This window comes from Chlamydotis macqueenii, chromosome 15 (assembly GCF_036417535.1).
Source record: "Chlamydotis macqueenii isolate bChlMac1 chromosome 15, bChlMac1.mat, whole genome shotgun sequence".
Lineage (NCBI taxonomy): Eukaryota > Metazoa > Chordata > Aves > Otidiformes > Otididae > Chlamydotis > Chlamydotis macqueenii.
Window position 1 is genome coordinate 17,826,988 of NC_141570.1, and position 15,029 is coordinate 17,842,016.

The 15,029-nt window shown below is 37.0% G+C and overlaps 1 protein-coding gene across 1 annotated transcript in view; it reads right to left on the reverse strand.

The window, feature by feature from the left end:
* Positions 1 to 15,029, reverse strand: part of GRIN2A (glutamate ionotropic receptor NMDA type subunit 2A) — a 173,013-nt gene that overhangs the window by 69,282 nt on the left and 88,702 nt on the right. The window contains exon 2 of the mRNA XM_086759680.1: positions 176 to 768. Within this exon, the coding sequence (XP_086615806.1) occupies positions 176 to 768 (593 nt within the window). The remainder of the gene's footprint in view (positions 1 to 175; positions 769 to 15,029) is intronic.

Here is a 15,029-nt window from a genome sequence, read left to right on the forward strand (position 1 = left end):
CAGTACAGCAAGTCCTACTCACATTCCCTTGGAACACTGGGAAACCATCACTTAAAAAGGGCATGATGGGATTAACAAAAAAACAATATTCTCCTTCAAGAAACATATAATGGCAACAGAATGGAAAATTACCAAGATTACGTAGGGAAAAAAAACCCAAACCAATAACTCTTACTTGTGCAAGGTCTGTGATGGCCGGTCATTTTTCTCCAGTTGCCCATAGCAGCTAGTTTTTGCTTCAGGAATGAAGGAGTATTTTTCCAGCATGGCTGATGCAGCGGTGGCAATAATCCCGAGGCCATCCCGTACCCGAGCTTCTAAACTGTAGTCCCATTCATCATAAGATGCTGAAATGAGTCCTGAAGGAAACTCCTTGGGAGTGATTTCTGTGTTACCACTAACCAGGCTGGGAACTATCCAAAAGAAATCATAGCCAGTAAGGCCCAGGGAACGAGCCTCATCCAGTATGTAGACGGCTTCATCCTTGGAACAATATAGCAGGATGACGGATGAATGAATTTTCTTCAGCTGAATTTGGGTCTTGGCATCTCCAAAGGCAGTATCGAGTATGATGACATTCTGCATGTCCCAGCCCACAAAACTATTTTCCACTGTGGTCTTAATGACGTTGATGAAGTCTCGATATCCAGGGAAGGTGGTGGTCACCAGAGAGAACACGTGCCAGTCATAATCCTGCATGATCTTCAGCATGACGATGGCTTCTTGCTGGATGGAAGCCCCAAACTGGAAGAATGTGGACATCACATCCTAAAATACCAAGCACAGTTGAAAGATTACTAATTTTGTACAAGTCTGAAGGGAATAGAATCTCTACTTTTTCTGCTATCTCTGATGTACCATGGCTACCAAACTTTTATTGCATTCATATAATTTGGCTTATCATATTCATATCATTAATAAGCAACACTAAAGCTAATTAAAATATTTGCCAAAAAGTGACAGATTTACACAGGAAATTTCTGAGTGTTTGATCACTTGAAAACAACAACTCAAATGAGTACTTACTGAGGAAGCTCCCTAGAGAGAGCCATCCACTGTTAAACAACTCATCTCCAGTAGGTAGCTTTAGATTCTTCAAACTTATTATGGACACAATCCAATAAATTCATATCAATTTTTAGTTACAATGGAAATAAATTGCAATGCACGTGCTGTATATATATGAAGAAGCTCTGTACTTCCAGACCTAATGTCTGAGAGATACTTCATTTCTACAGGTCAATTAACTTGGTGGAAGCCTTCAAGTAGATTTATCATCCCCAGATACCGAGTTCACCACTGTTAATGGGCTCACCACTGATCGTGCTCCATTCAGAGCACATGGCCCATTGATGCCTGGTGTGGAATTAACAGGATGGGACTCCAGGGGCAACCAGCAAGCTGATGGTGACCTTGTTAGAGGACTGAAAGGGAAGTGAAGTCAAACAGTGGCCTCACAGTCTGTAACTGGAAGAACTGACACATCTGTGCTGTTAGTTTCCTGTGAGATTTGTTTCTAATATTTGTCTTAGGCTTGTACAGATTCATAACATTTTATACAGCATAAGGGCAGGTGCCTCTTACGTTAACATCTACCGGAGATAGGCAACAAAATATGTTTTGTTGGCACTAAATTTACAAACATTTTAATTTATCTATTTTTGCCAAGTTGCTGTAAAATCTAGATTTATTTTTGAATTTTACATTCTAGATTTATATCACAGTTATTACAGTACCAAACTATATACAGTAAGTTATATAATTCTTTATTTTCATTTTTTTCTGTGTTTATCCTTGACCAGTAGCGGCAACTTATGTTCATTCTTTTCAGATACAGAAAGCATGAACGCCTGTTGAAAGAAAAGCTTGTGATTTAAAAATAAGATCTTAACCATGCAAGATTTCCTATGTAGCCTTTACAGGAAAGTGACACATGGTGCTTTTAATTTAATGAGTTTTATGAATGTGCTTGTGAACTGCTATCTTATTTTACACTTGCAGGGAACAGAAAAAGATTAATTGACTTGGGCATCATCGCAAGGTGGTGTTAAACATACATTATTAGTGAGAACGGTAACTCGGCTCTACAAGTTCTGTATTTTAGCTACAGAAATCTACTCAGAGCAAACTGAGTGCATGTATTTTTTTTTCATAGAAGATGAGGAGTGTTATTACTTTCCAAGAGTTAAGAAAGTGACACCAGGATTTTATAGAGCCTGACAGCAATACAAATCTTATGACTTGTGTCAGACCATGACGACTGATATCGAAGGTATAGCATACACACCACTGGTGGTAGTCATCAAATCATGGCCATGGCTTTTCGATACCTCAAAGGTGCCATTCTGAATGCCAGCACCAGATTTGCAGTGGTTTGGGGTTAATTACAGATGTTACAAAACATATTTTGGAGAAGAACTGAATTAGCAAGATTTGATTGCCAAATGCTCTAGGAGCTATTGCTGGTGACTCACACCGTATGCTTAAAAATAAACAAACAGGCAAACAAGGTTTTCATCTTGGGACACTCATAGCTAAAGAAACTCGGCACGTAGAATATCTGCTCAGAGTCAGCATTACGGATTTACTGTTAACCAAGTAAATTAGATATCTAGAGACAATGCCATGAATCCAAGTCTGATGTAGCTTCCTAATTGAACATTAAAAAAATATTGTAACATAAAGGCTTCAGTTTTCTTCTCCAGCTCTTATCCTAGTTTTCATTTGTGATTATGCTAAATGATAGTAAAAATAGATAAAATAATTTGCAATAAATTAAATACATTATTTCCATCCTATCCTTTCACCCTACCCCATTTCTATATATGCTTTAAACTACTAATGCAGTTGAATAATTTTTTCAAACAGCACAGACACCTTGGTACTTCCTGCACTACAAGGAACTTCTCCAATAAGGCAACTGAAGAGGAAGTCTTTGAGGGCAAAACCAATGCACATGGACATTTCCACGTGTGACCTTTCTAACCAGTAAATACAGATTTTTAACCTGGAGCAGTTTTTGTCATTTTCCTTTTGCAAATATTTTTTAGAAAAATAGTTTATGAGAGCAGTTTTGATGAAACATTTTTGTAAAGTTCACACCCATATTACCTGAATCTTATTCACATAAATGTGAATGGGAACTTTAGTCAAAATCAGGCAATTAATCAATTTCTGAAGAGAATGATGAAAAATATTGTAGTTATATGGTGGAAATAAGTTTGGGTTCAGGAAAAGCGGAGATATAAACATCACAAGCGAGATTCTCATTGAAGAAATTCTGTGTAGCTCCATTGACTTCATGTGATGCTTTTATAGAGCTGAACATCTGATTGTATTCTTTACAATGAATTTGAAACAGATGGAAGATTGCAAGTAAATTGCAGCCTTAGGAACTTCAGCACATATTTAAGTTGCTGTAAGGAGAATATTCAAGGACATATTATCCACTAAGTTTTGGGACAAAAAAAAAAAAGGAAGGTTTAGTGAAGAAACAGCAAATAAATAAATAAAACTTATAAAGGATTCAACAATTGTATCCTTAAATGTCTACAGAACTGCTCATTTGGGGTTTTTAAAGCTTCATATTCTTACCGAAGAGCATTATTAATCCTTTGCTTTTTACAGACTTAGAATTTTGTTACATATATAGAATTTGAGTTCTACTTTTCTATATGCAAAACCAAACTAAAGTGATGTTTGTAAAAAAAAAAAATTTTTCAGTTATTTTCATTTAACTGTCATCTTGTCATCTATCAAGTCATCCATTTAAGTCATTGCTGCAGTAGGAATACAGGTGTAATACCAGAGGTGCTTTAAATGCACATCAGAAACATGTTCTTTTTCTTTCCTCATGGCCCCATTTATTGAGATTATTGGTGGAGGGATGCAAGGAAGCTGTACCACTTATCCAATACAAGAAACTTTTATACAAAGGAATTCCACAGATTAATCTCAAAGCATGAAAATCCAAAGATGTTACACTGATATGAGCAAAAATTTAGATAGTAGTTGTGGAAATAACTAAATAATGCTTTAGTTGAATTTTTTCTTTTTGCTTCTTAGCTGGATTCTACCACAGCCATGTAAATAAAAAACAGTCACGAAAAGAGAAGGAAAAGAACAAATGAAAACTTTTTGGTTTTTTTTTTTTTTTTTTTTTTTTGCCTTGCACATGAATATCCAGCAAAACATCTCCCCATATGTTTCACAGAAGGAATTTATCTTTCAATTGCTACTTGTTTAATATTATTCTTGAATTTTGTATATGTCAGTACAGAAGGGCACTTCAGCGTTCCCATGCTTGCACACAAAGCAGAGCAGCTCTCTGCTACTGTCATTTCCTAGATTAGTATATTACAGTAAGTTGCTTTTTAAATAGTGCACTGAGTCCATAAATCTGTGCCTGTTGTCAGAATTGCACATTTCCTTCCCCAATTCCACAAGTGACAGGAATATTTCTCTTGAAACCTCTTCCTCAGCTACTTTCATGCCATCTTAGTTTCCTAGCTCCAGCGTTTCCATGATATCAGCAGCGCACGTTCACAGCTGCTGCAACAGCTGAAGTAAGCCCTGACAGGAGTTTATGCCTACTAGGGAAAAAGCTGCAATAGCTGGTTAGTTAAAGAAAGAAACATTTATTATCTAAAATAGTATACCTTTTGTTAAATGAAAATGAAATGCTAAACCAGAAAAAAAAAATAGGGGTCAACATAAGACCAAAGCAATTTTCCACTTGAAAGACTTGTCAAGGGCAGTTGCTTCACTGGTAAAACAATATTATGACAGGAAGCAAAACCCAATATGAAATATGGTTTAAAAAGCAATCCAGAGGATGATTTTATTCAACTAGAAACAAGATTATTATGACAGGACTACAAGCAGGACTCAAGTTATCTTAATTACTTTGTTCTTACTCTATCTTCCACAGACATCCAGCAAAAAAAAAAAAAAATTTCTTGTATTTTACACCACTGTAACTTAGCTATTCCATTTTTATAACAGATTTAAGGCATGTGGTACTAGGTCTGCATACAGAGTGCAAGCTGTTTCCTGTTTAACGAATTATAGTAGTTATTTGGCATTTTTATGAAGATTGGAAAAACTGAAAGGCAGAGATTAGTTATGAATTTAAGCTGAATAATTTAGCATCACATCAAAAATACACAGAATGAAATTATTTGTACCGATCTCAAATGTAGACAAATAATGTACCTTGCAGTGTGTTACCTTGGCACCATTTTTCTTGGATTATTTGAAATGATTTAATGATCCCCAGGTACACGTGAAATGAATCATGTTCAGCTGTCGTGAATATCTTGGTTTCAGCCATAGGGTCTCCCTTTGTGGTACTGTACAGACTCATGCAAAACTTTCTGTAAATGCAAACACTGAAGTGGAGTAGCTGAAAGGAAAACCTTTCCTCCCAAGATACCCTGCACATTTCTAAACTCTTAAGTTATTAAATTCCTGCCTCTATTCATTAACAGTATATAACATGCAATTCCCAATGCAAACATCTCACTGAGGCGCCCAGGGAAAAAAACTCCCCCATTATCACCATGGGAGCAATTTAAGGGAAATTACACAAAATTATGTACTTTCAGGCAAAGCAGAGCAACATGTGAGGGTGGAAATAATTTACTAATTATTACAAACAGGAGAAAAGACTTGCTTCCCAAGGACCTGTCACCTCTCTGGCCTCACACATGGCAAAAACATGGACGACCTCCACCCACAGGTTTCTCTGCTGATGCCAGCCCCCTCTTTGGGAGCTGCACTCCTGCCCTCCTACACAGGCTACAGAGCTGCCAGGCCCCAGGTATGCGCCACCAATCACCATTGCCCCGTGTGGGACCCCCCAGCTGCCATTTCCCTGAGTCAAGCTCAGTTGCAGCAAGGCCTGTGCTCAGCCCCAGCAGACACTGACTTGTTCCTTGTCCTCGACCTGGAGCCCAACTCATCCACCCATCCTTGTCCAGCAAGGCCTGGACCCCCGTGCCAGCCCCCCCGAGGCACAGGCTGAGCTGACCGGGAGAGAGAGGGCAGCAGGGTCTGTGGATGAGGGCCGGCGGGCTCCTGCAGCCCCCACGCGGTGGATTTTAAGCTCTCCAAATCTGCCCACATAGACCTGTGAATGTGTCTCACCATGTGTCGCAGAAGACTAAGGCCTTCTAGCAGAGCTCAAAAAGGGATGGAAATTTTCTTACTCTGTAATTTAACTGGTGCAAATGCAGAGCCACAAAATGTATAAAGGTCAACAAAAAGGACAAACTGCAGCCTTATTTTTTATTTTAAAGGTTTGCTCTGGGAAAGGAACACTCAAGCTAGAAAAGGGCAGTAGCAAACAAGGGAATACATTATGGCTTTCCAAAATCTGACATGTCTCTTTTATTATTTCAAGGAATAAATATCAGAGAAACAGGATTTTGAAAGGTTAGCACCAGTTTAATCAAGCATGTTCTTTCCCATTTCCAGAGGGGGCCTGCAGGGATTCATTTTGCAGAGTCTTCTCTGTATTTTCAGGTCATGGTTTTATCCTAAGAATTTTGCTAGTTAACAGATAGGGAGTTTTGTTTTGTTTTCCTTCAATATATCCATTTAATTTTATACTACCCACTTGGATTATCTGGGCCTGCTACAAGAGTTGAACTTTGTCACTATTTTTCCATACCAGAAGAGCAAATAAACAAATACAGAGGAATGAGAACAGAGTTTCCACATATCACCGCAGTGTCCACTGGGTTTTGAGCCTTTACATTCTTCAAACAATACAGTGTCATGTCTAATGAATTAAAGTAACTCAATTTGTCATCACAGTGAAATAACATAACTTAATTATGGAAGTTTAGCACAGAGCTCATGAGCCATTCCCTGGGCTGGAGCACACCGTCTGGGTTTTCAACACATCTGTGTTTCCATTCATGGATTTTTCAAATACTGGAAATTGTGGTGTCTCAATCTGAGCTTCTGTTCAACCAGGACAGGCAAGTGAAAAATTATTTCAAAGGCTAAAATGACATCAACAAGCCTGTGACTGAACTTGATAAAATTCTGAAAAGATTTGTGTGAACCAGCAAGGATTTTTGTGTGGTCACTTGGTGAAAGGTTTATTCACAAGATGTCTCCTTTCTAGATAAATTTCAATTTCCACTGTTAGAGAAATGTCTTACACTGTGAATATTTCAATGAGAAAGGGAAAAATTGTGGTTCTACAAAAAGGCAGTGTGGAGCTGGCTGTACCATAGCTATTTGGTTGAGAAACTGCTATTGTACAACTTTGGGGATGAAAGAAAATCCCAAGGTGTAAGAGGAAGTAGAGTACTGATGCCTGCAAGGAAGATCAGAGAGAATAAAGAGTATTTTCAGACAAATGATATTTCCTTTGTATATTGAAACATTTCTTGAATATAAATCGGTAACCCTAACCCATACAGGATCATGAGGCACTGTACGTCAGTGTAAAGCATTATCCTAAGATATTTCTCCTTTATGGAGAAGATAAGATTTGTACAAAAGTTTCTAATTTCCTGAAAGTATTTTACCATGAAAAAAAAATTGAAAAAGGTGTGTGACAATATATCAATCAGTTAGCCAGAAGGACAGATGTTATGCCATAGATTATAGCTGAGTATCATTTCTCTTCTGCCCCTTTGTCATGACTGCAGATAAATGTTTTGTCATTTTTTAAATTTAGGTGTCTGATTTTCTCATAGTTTCTACAGCCAGTGTCCTTCTGCTTTATTCATGTAACTGGTCAGCACTAAACTGATGCAAGTAGAGAGCCCCAAAAGACTTCATTTTCCATGGAAAAGTGACTTTAAATTAGCCACGCAGCACATCTTTCACCTCAAGGAACACCTGAGTTCACATGGAGAGCTCTTGAGTCTTTCCTTTCAGTGAAAACTCTTCAAACAGTTGTTATGAATGATTGGAGAGCAATCAGGAAAGTTAATGATTTTTCAAAGACAGAGAAGGCAATTGCTGTGAAGATAGTCCAGTGATACTGGTGAAAGTAACTGGCTTTCTGCTGTATGGAAACACTCATCTACCAACAATTCATATTTGGTACATCACAACAAAGTGGTGAAAGCGTTAGGAGAAAATGTGGTCTTGTTCCTTCCCTCCTCTGGCAAGGTGAGAAAGTTCAGAACAAACTGATGATGATCAATTCTGTACATGTTACGTACTTCTATAAGAAAAACAAACAATGAAACAAGGCTGTCAAATGAGGTAGAAAGAAACTCAAACCCAAACCATTCTTTTCCTACAAGACTTTAAAAATGTGCTTGTTGGAAGGAGGAAAGCCTAGACTTATTTTCAGAAACACAAAAATTCATGTTTCAGAATAATAGAAAGCTTTTCACCAGGTAAAAGACATAAAAAGCATTAAGAGAGCATCAGAGAGCTTGTGAATTAGTGTCGTGAAAGGACCAAAAACAACATGCTGGGCTATGTTGAATTTCTGATCTTCCTCAAGTTTCAGTTTGTGAGTACAGAGAGTTATCTATCAAATCAATTAGTCCATTTACTTTGAGCCAAATCTGTTTTGCTTTCAATAAGAAGTGAGGCTTGTAATATCTATTTTTTAAGTTTTCAGCAAATAAAATTTCATTCTAATAGTTTAGTCTTATAGATTTTACTGTCCAAAAGGGTTATGACATTAGTCTTTCAAAAGTGCAATGGTCACATTTTATCTGATTAACAGCTTTTTACAGCACCAGCCTAATTCTTTTTTTTTTTTAAATCAGTCATCCAAATCAATTTTGCTCTACCCCAACCATAAGTTAAACATGCACACAAATTACTGTAAGCCATCCACAGAATCTGTCAGAATCCAATTTACTTGACATCTTTTTGGGTACTTGCTAAATTAAAGTACATAGATTTTTTAAAAATGGTAACATTTTAGCTAAGCACAATTTCATGTCCTTACATTACTATTGTGGTGGAATTGGAAAAAAAAAAAAAAAAAAAAAAGGTAAGTTGTTTGAATAGCTTATGGAAATTTTCAAGAATCAGTGCTATGTAATAATTCACCCCTGAGACAAGTTTTCATTCCAGCTGTTTGTATCTAACACACTAACCATTTCATCTAACTATAAGATGACATACAGAGTAATCTAGATACGTATCATATACTCTCATCCTATAGGAAAAGTGGTTCAGAACAAGGATTTAGAGTGGTTGAACACAAGTATGATTCTCTGTTCAAATTTTCTATCTTATCTAGTACAAACATTGCACAAGAAAATTCTGCATAACAAATTGCTTACAGCTCATGCATCAACAAAATTTGCAAAAGGATTTTCATACAGTTTTTGCCATTAGGAGTTTTAAAACCAACAGCATCAAAAATTATTAATCCTGTAAACAGAATCAAAACTTAACTTACCCATAATAATATTTAAATATGCTATGGTGAAGAATCCAGCATTAAATCCAGAATCACTATCAATTTATCATTTAATAGCAGCTGAATCAAGCCAAATAGGCTCTTACTTATTGTATGTATTGCCTGTGTGCATAAATACCGTACACTATATAGAAAGACAGGCATAAATAAATATCAGTAAAATAGCCTCAAGACATCATCTCCTTATCTGAAAATATTTGGTCTCAGTTGAATGCTAAAACACTTCTCACTGGTGTTGATGATGAGTAGTCAGAAAGCCATTAACTAAGTCATTTCCATACATCGACACTTAACAAGTAAAAATGAAGGCAACAAACAACCTCCCCCTCCATCCCCTTTCAACAAATGATGAGTATAAAATATTATGCAAATAAAAGAAATATAAAACAAATTTAATTTTTTACTGTGTGATTGTAACTATGTGCTTCTCCTCTACAAGTCAGGACTCTTGGACTAGTCTGCTTCAGCAGCATTGGACTGGAGAGAGACATCCAACAGCAAGAGGGTAGAGCTGGGGAGGACAAACAGCCGGAGGGGAAGGACATTTTTGAAGAGGAAGGCTAAACAGAGTACAAGGAGCCATTTAGAGCAGCTTTCCATGGCAACAGAGATTTGTGGGATATATTTAACTAGCAGAGGAAGATGATAAGATAAGAGATTCAAAGTTCTTCGTCTCTTCAAGAAGACACATGCATTTTGGTTCCCCAGATAGTCTGGGTGCTAAACAGAAAGAAGCGCAAACCTGACTCACCTGCCTTTGGAAGGCAAAGTCACAAAAACATCATAACTTATCCAAAGCATGCATGCTGCTTTTAAACTCTTCTAGAAGGAAACATTTCAAAATACTCAGTATGCTCCTCTGCTCTGACATGCAATCAGTAGATCTGAAGAAGAGAGGGTACTCAAGGGAAACACCATTTATGTTTATGATTTATATTCTCCTCCTTAGGCATCATCTTTGGCCTCTGGGCAAAGCTGCAGCTGCTCTTCTGTTATGCTAATGGCAATTACATGCTTTCTCAAAGTGAGTGATCAGCCCATCAGTCTAGCAGTGAATATCCTTTTCCATTGTACATTTAATAGAAGCAGGTCAGAAGCAAATTCAGTTACAAAATTTCTGATACCTATGATCTATTATCAGTACTTGCATATCACTCTAGCTCACGATGAGAGGGTGGCCAACTGCACATCTTAGAATGAATGCCACTGATAAGAACAAAGCCCAAAGTACACCAGCAATGGATAATATTTCACTGGTATTCATTGCAGAGACTTTGAATAATCACAGCTGAAATCACAAAACAAAATACATTTGTGATAAAGTAGTTGCAAAGTCTCCAGTACTCAGAGCTACTGCGGAGCTACAGCTACTCAGACCATATGTGGAATGGGGAAGAATGTGGAATTCTGCTGTAGACAGATACAACAGTTTTGCAATATCAATGTGCTCACCAGATGAGGACACGAGCATTGAATGTTGCATTCTGTGATGGATGCATGGTAAGGTATATAACAGAGACACGCAGACAAAAAACTCTGTTTCACCTACTTTTTTTGACTCTACCCCCACTGTTCCACAACTTTGACTTAAATGTACATTTTATTTTTGGCATTCTGTTTAAGGAGGCATCGACTTATTTATTTGTAAGAATATCACACATCAAGAGATTTGCCAAGCATTATTCCCATGAGCAAATAATACTCTGGGTAGAAAAGTTTTGCCAACATATATTCAAATTACTGAGGTTTTTACATGTGCAGTAAAACTCTCTCTTCTGTGAATTAGCTTAGCTCAAGTTACTTTTCCTTAGTTAAGTAGAGGCAAAATATCTTTAAGCATGGTTCTGATTTACAGTAAATATCAGAAGGAAAACATAACTTCAAAAAAGGAAGTGTTCAAAATGTTAAGTTTATTTCCTTACAAGGCATAGTAATTCTTTCTAGAAATTATTATAGATTTGACAGTCATACTAGATACAGTAAGTACGGCACTGCTATAGCAAATTGAGTATCTCATTTCTAGCTATAAAAAAAACCATGTTTGTACAATGTTCAGTGCAGTGTGAAGAGGACTGAAGCCATCTTCCTCAACTCGCACAATATCTTCATACTTTGAAGAGAGAAGCATAACCCTTGTACTGAATACAAATAAGTAGCAAAACATGTTATTTGGGTTGGTATTTTTAATACCAGAAATTTTTATTAGTTGCATTTGACAACACTATGCATATAGCTACTTCCTAGATAGGTACAACACCACACAAATCCATTACTTTTATGGATTCCTATATAAATATAAAAATAAACTTCAGAGGTTTTCTAACCTAGGTAGAAAACATGATAGATTTTTAACTAACTTCTTCAAGTATCCGTAATGCAACTAATTTATAAGTACCTTCACATCTACTAAATTCAATGAGAGCTCAGGGTGCTCAGCAGCCCCAAAGGTGGGTATGCTCCTGCTGAAAGGAGCATCTGCACAGACCTGAGAGTTGGGCCAGTTTTAACATTTATGCTACTGAATGTGTCCTCAGAAAAAGTGTTTAAGTATTCAGTTAACGGAAATATATTGTCTACCAATATGAAGTGGGGCTACTTGCTCATTTTCATTAATGGAACTGCTGGTCAAAGGGATTTAGATGCCAATCCTTTGGGTTCCTTAAAAAAAAAAAAAAAAAAGCCTTTTGTGTAAGAAAGCTACCAAACAAAACACCCATTCTTACAAGTTAAGTGCCTTCAGTTCCACGTATAAAAGATGAGTGCTCATTAAATTCAGGGACCTTACATAACAAAGCTTGTTAAGAAAGTTGCAACTGCAGCTTAGATTTCAGTGTAATAGGCAGAAGGGACTGTGCTTTGCCTGAAAGAGAGTATCTTGATTTGTCTCCTTTTGTGTCCCCTTGTGCCAGACCCTAGAATAACAATTTTAAGTTTACAGACTACATGATTGCTCTTCTTTTGCAGGCCCTTTATAAATAACCCAGGGACTTTCCGGTGTCCAAAATTCAGTCTGAAAAATACTGAGACCTGACAGCAGCATCCTAGACATTTCTATCTGATACATGCCATTCACAGCGGGTGTAGTATTTTACTATAATTAAACATCATATTAAAATAAGTATTTTAGGATTGATCCTCAAATTTGCCACAGCTTACTGTGACATGATGTACTACCAAAAGGGAAAAGAAAAAGCCAGGACCTGATTCTTTGCAATATACTCCACCAAAACTCCTGGAATATGGGTGAAATGTGGAAGGACAGAGGAATACTTCACTGCACAGCTCTCACTAGGCAGTTCCGGCACGCCTTTCCATGAGCCATAATTCTCTGTATAAAAGTAACACAACTTCGAGTTCACCAGATGATAATATTTCATGTTACATTAACAGATAATTAAAAGAAGATTCATAATGACACTGAACCGAATCTCCCCTTTTTGTGCAAGGGGGATGGATCTGTGGAGCAAGCAGGGATTGTTCTGTGTTCAGAGGCAGATACAGTCCATGGAGGAAGGTGTCGATTTTTCAAATCCCTACTAAATAAGGCGGTTTCCCTGTACAGTGTGTACAGAAAAATTGAGAAAGAAAAATGAGAAGTAGAAATGATGCCATATTGCTTGATGTGCTCCTTTCCACACAAAGTAGAATTGCTCCCCATATGAAGTTCTTCAGGAGATGGGTACCTGGCTAGGAGGAAGTTAACATAAGACTTATTATTATTCTCAGTGGACAGACATTTGTTGCTACAAATTGCAACAGTCTGTGAAGTTAATTAGAAGGCTCAGAGAAACAAGCAGAAATAAGCTCATGTAGAGAAAAGTTCAATTCTGATCCTCCCTAATTTCTCTGAAGTAAACTTGATTGCTGAAGATCAGGACAAGAGCAGGTATAAGAACAAAAGTGTCACTATAAAACACGCAAAGAACAAATGACCCTGTTTATAATAGCAAACACACGATGCAGGGAATAGGTCAACATTCCCCAGCGTTCATCTTTTTTTCTCTACTAAGCTTTTCATGCACAAGGCAGCCTGGCACAGACTTCAAAATCACTGGCAAGGAATTCAGAATGACTGAGCTACGGCAAAGGACCTTGGATAACAGGAGTAGTGGTGAGAAGCAAAATCCTGTCCCTGGAAGAGGGAGCAGTTCCTCAGCACAAGCCTGGACAAGAAGGGTGGATGTTCAAAAGCACCACAAAAGAGGAAATGTTGGGTGTGCAAGCACCTACTAACCCATGGACTTAGCTTCATGCTCCCAACAGACACTTTGCTGGGCATCCCAGGAGCAAAAATTTAATCTACAACACTGCCTCTGAAAGCCGTTTCTGGCAACAGCTCAGCTATTTCCAACACACCCTATACGAGTTCTGCTGTCCAGAGCCAAACATTCAGCATGTTGGAGACACCATTAGAAATAGATGAATACTGCAAAACAAATTAACTCCCTCATGGGTAGCAGCAGATCCTTCTTTCACTATTTGTGGATCATGTATTGTTAATAAATATTTGGACAACCACTGGTTCTTGATAAAAAAATATTAAGTATGAAAGTTTTACCCAATTTTAAATGAAATTACTTCATTTGAAAACACAAACACAAAATCCTCTGTCACTTGAGTTCCTACTGTCTTTCAAAAAAAAAAATATAAAAAAGCATAGAGGAGAAGTAATACAATGTGACAGGTGACTGGACACAAATCACAGTTAAGGAACGTCATTTAGAAAAGCCCATTTTCTTAATCATCCTTATTATTAAACAAATACTAAGAATAATATGATTTTAAATAAAATTAGTGAGGGTCAGTAAAAGTTTAATTCACTAAATTACAGCAGCAATTATCCATTATTCTTAGCGATGTAGCCTAGCCAGCCATAATTTATCACTTCAGACTGTATTTGCACAATGACTGGATCATAAAAAGGCATTTTCAAAACAGCTGCAATTGAACAGCTATCAATTTGCAAAGATACGACAAGTTTCCTTTGTCATAAGAAGTACAGACTTAGAATAAGCAAGTATAATGGATTTCCTTGTAAATCTCCCCTTTATTTATCCCTGTAATATGTAGAATAATTAAGCACAAGCCATGTTACAATGCCACACCTCATGAAATGTCTTGAAGCCACCCATACAGAAATAGATTCTAGTCTCCTCTTTCAAGTGACCATAGGTCTGGTCCAGAGGTGGATTTACTACTACACGTGGATGATCATGTGTTGCTACGGATACCTGTGATAGAGGATAAAACTATACTCATTTTATCTCAGTGTATCAAATGATAACACATAGTCTGATTGTGGAATAAAAATTAAATATGAAAAAATTCTAACTTGTAAAATATACTATGTATAGAATTATGTATACTGAAAGACTTCTGCGCACTGAGTGCTTCATCCCTCTCCAGGAGATCAAGAAGCACGTTTTTCCATTGTTTTTTTTTTTTTTTTTGCCCAGCCAATCTCATAAAGGAGTTAAATTTATTATTATACAGTCACTCCATAGAAACAAGACACACTAAAATTTTTTGCCTACTATGAAAATATCAAGCAGCTTGTGGTGATCAGTTAAAATATTCCATTTGGGTTTTTTCTATGAAAAATTTTTTTTCTTAC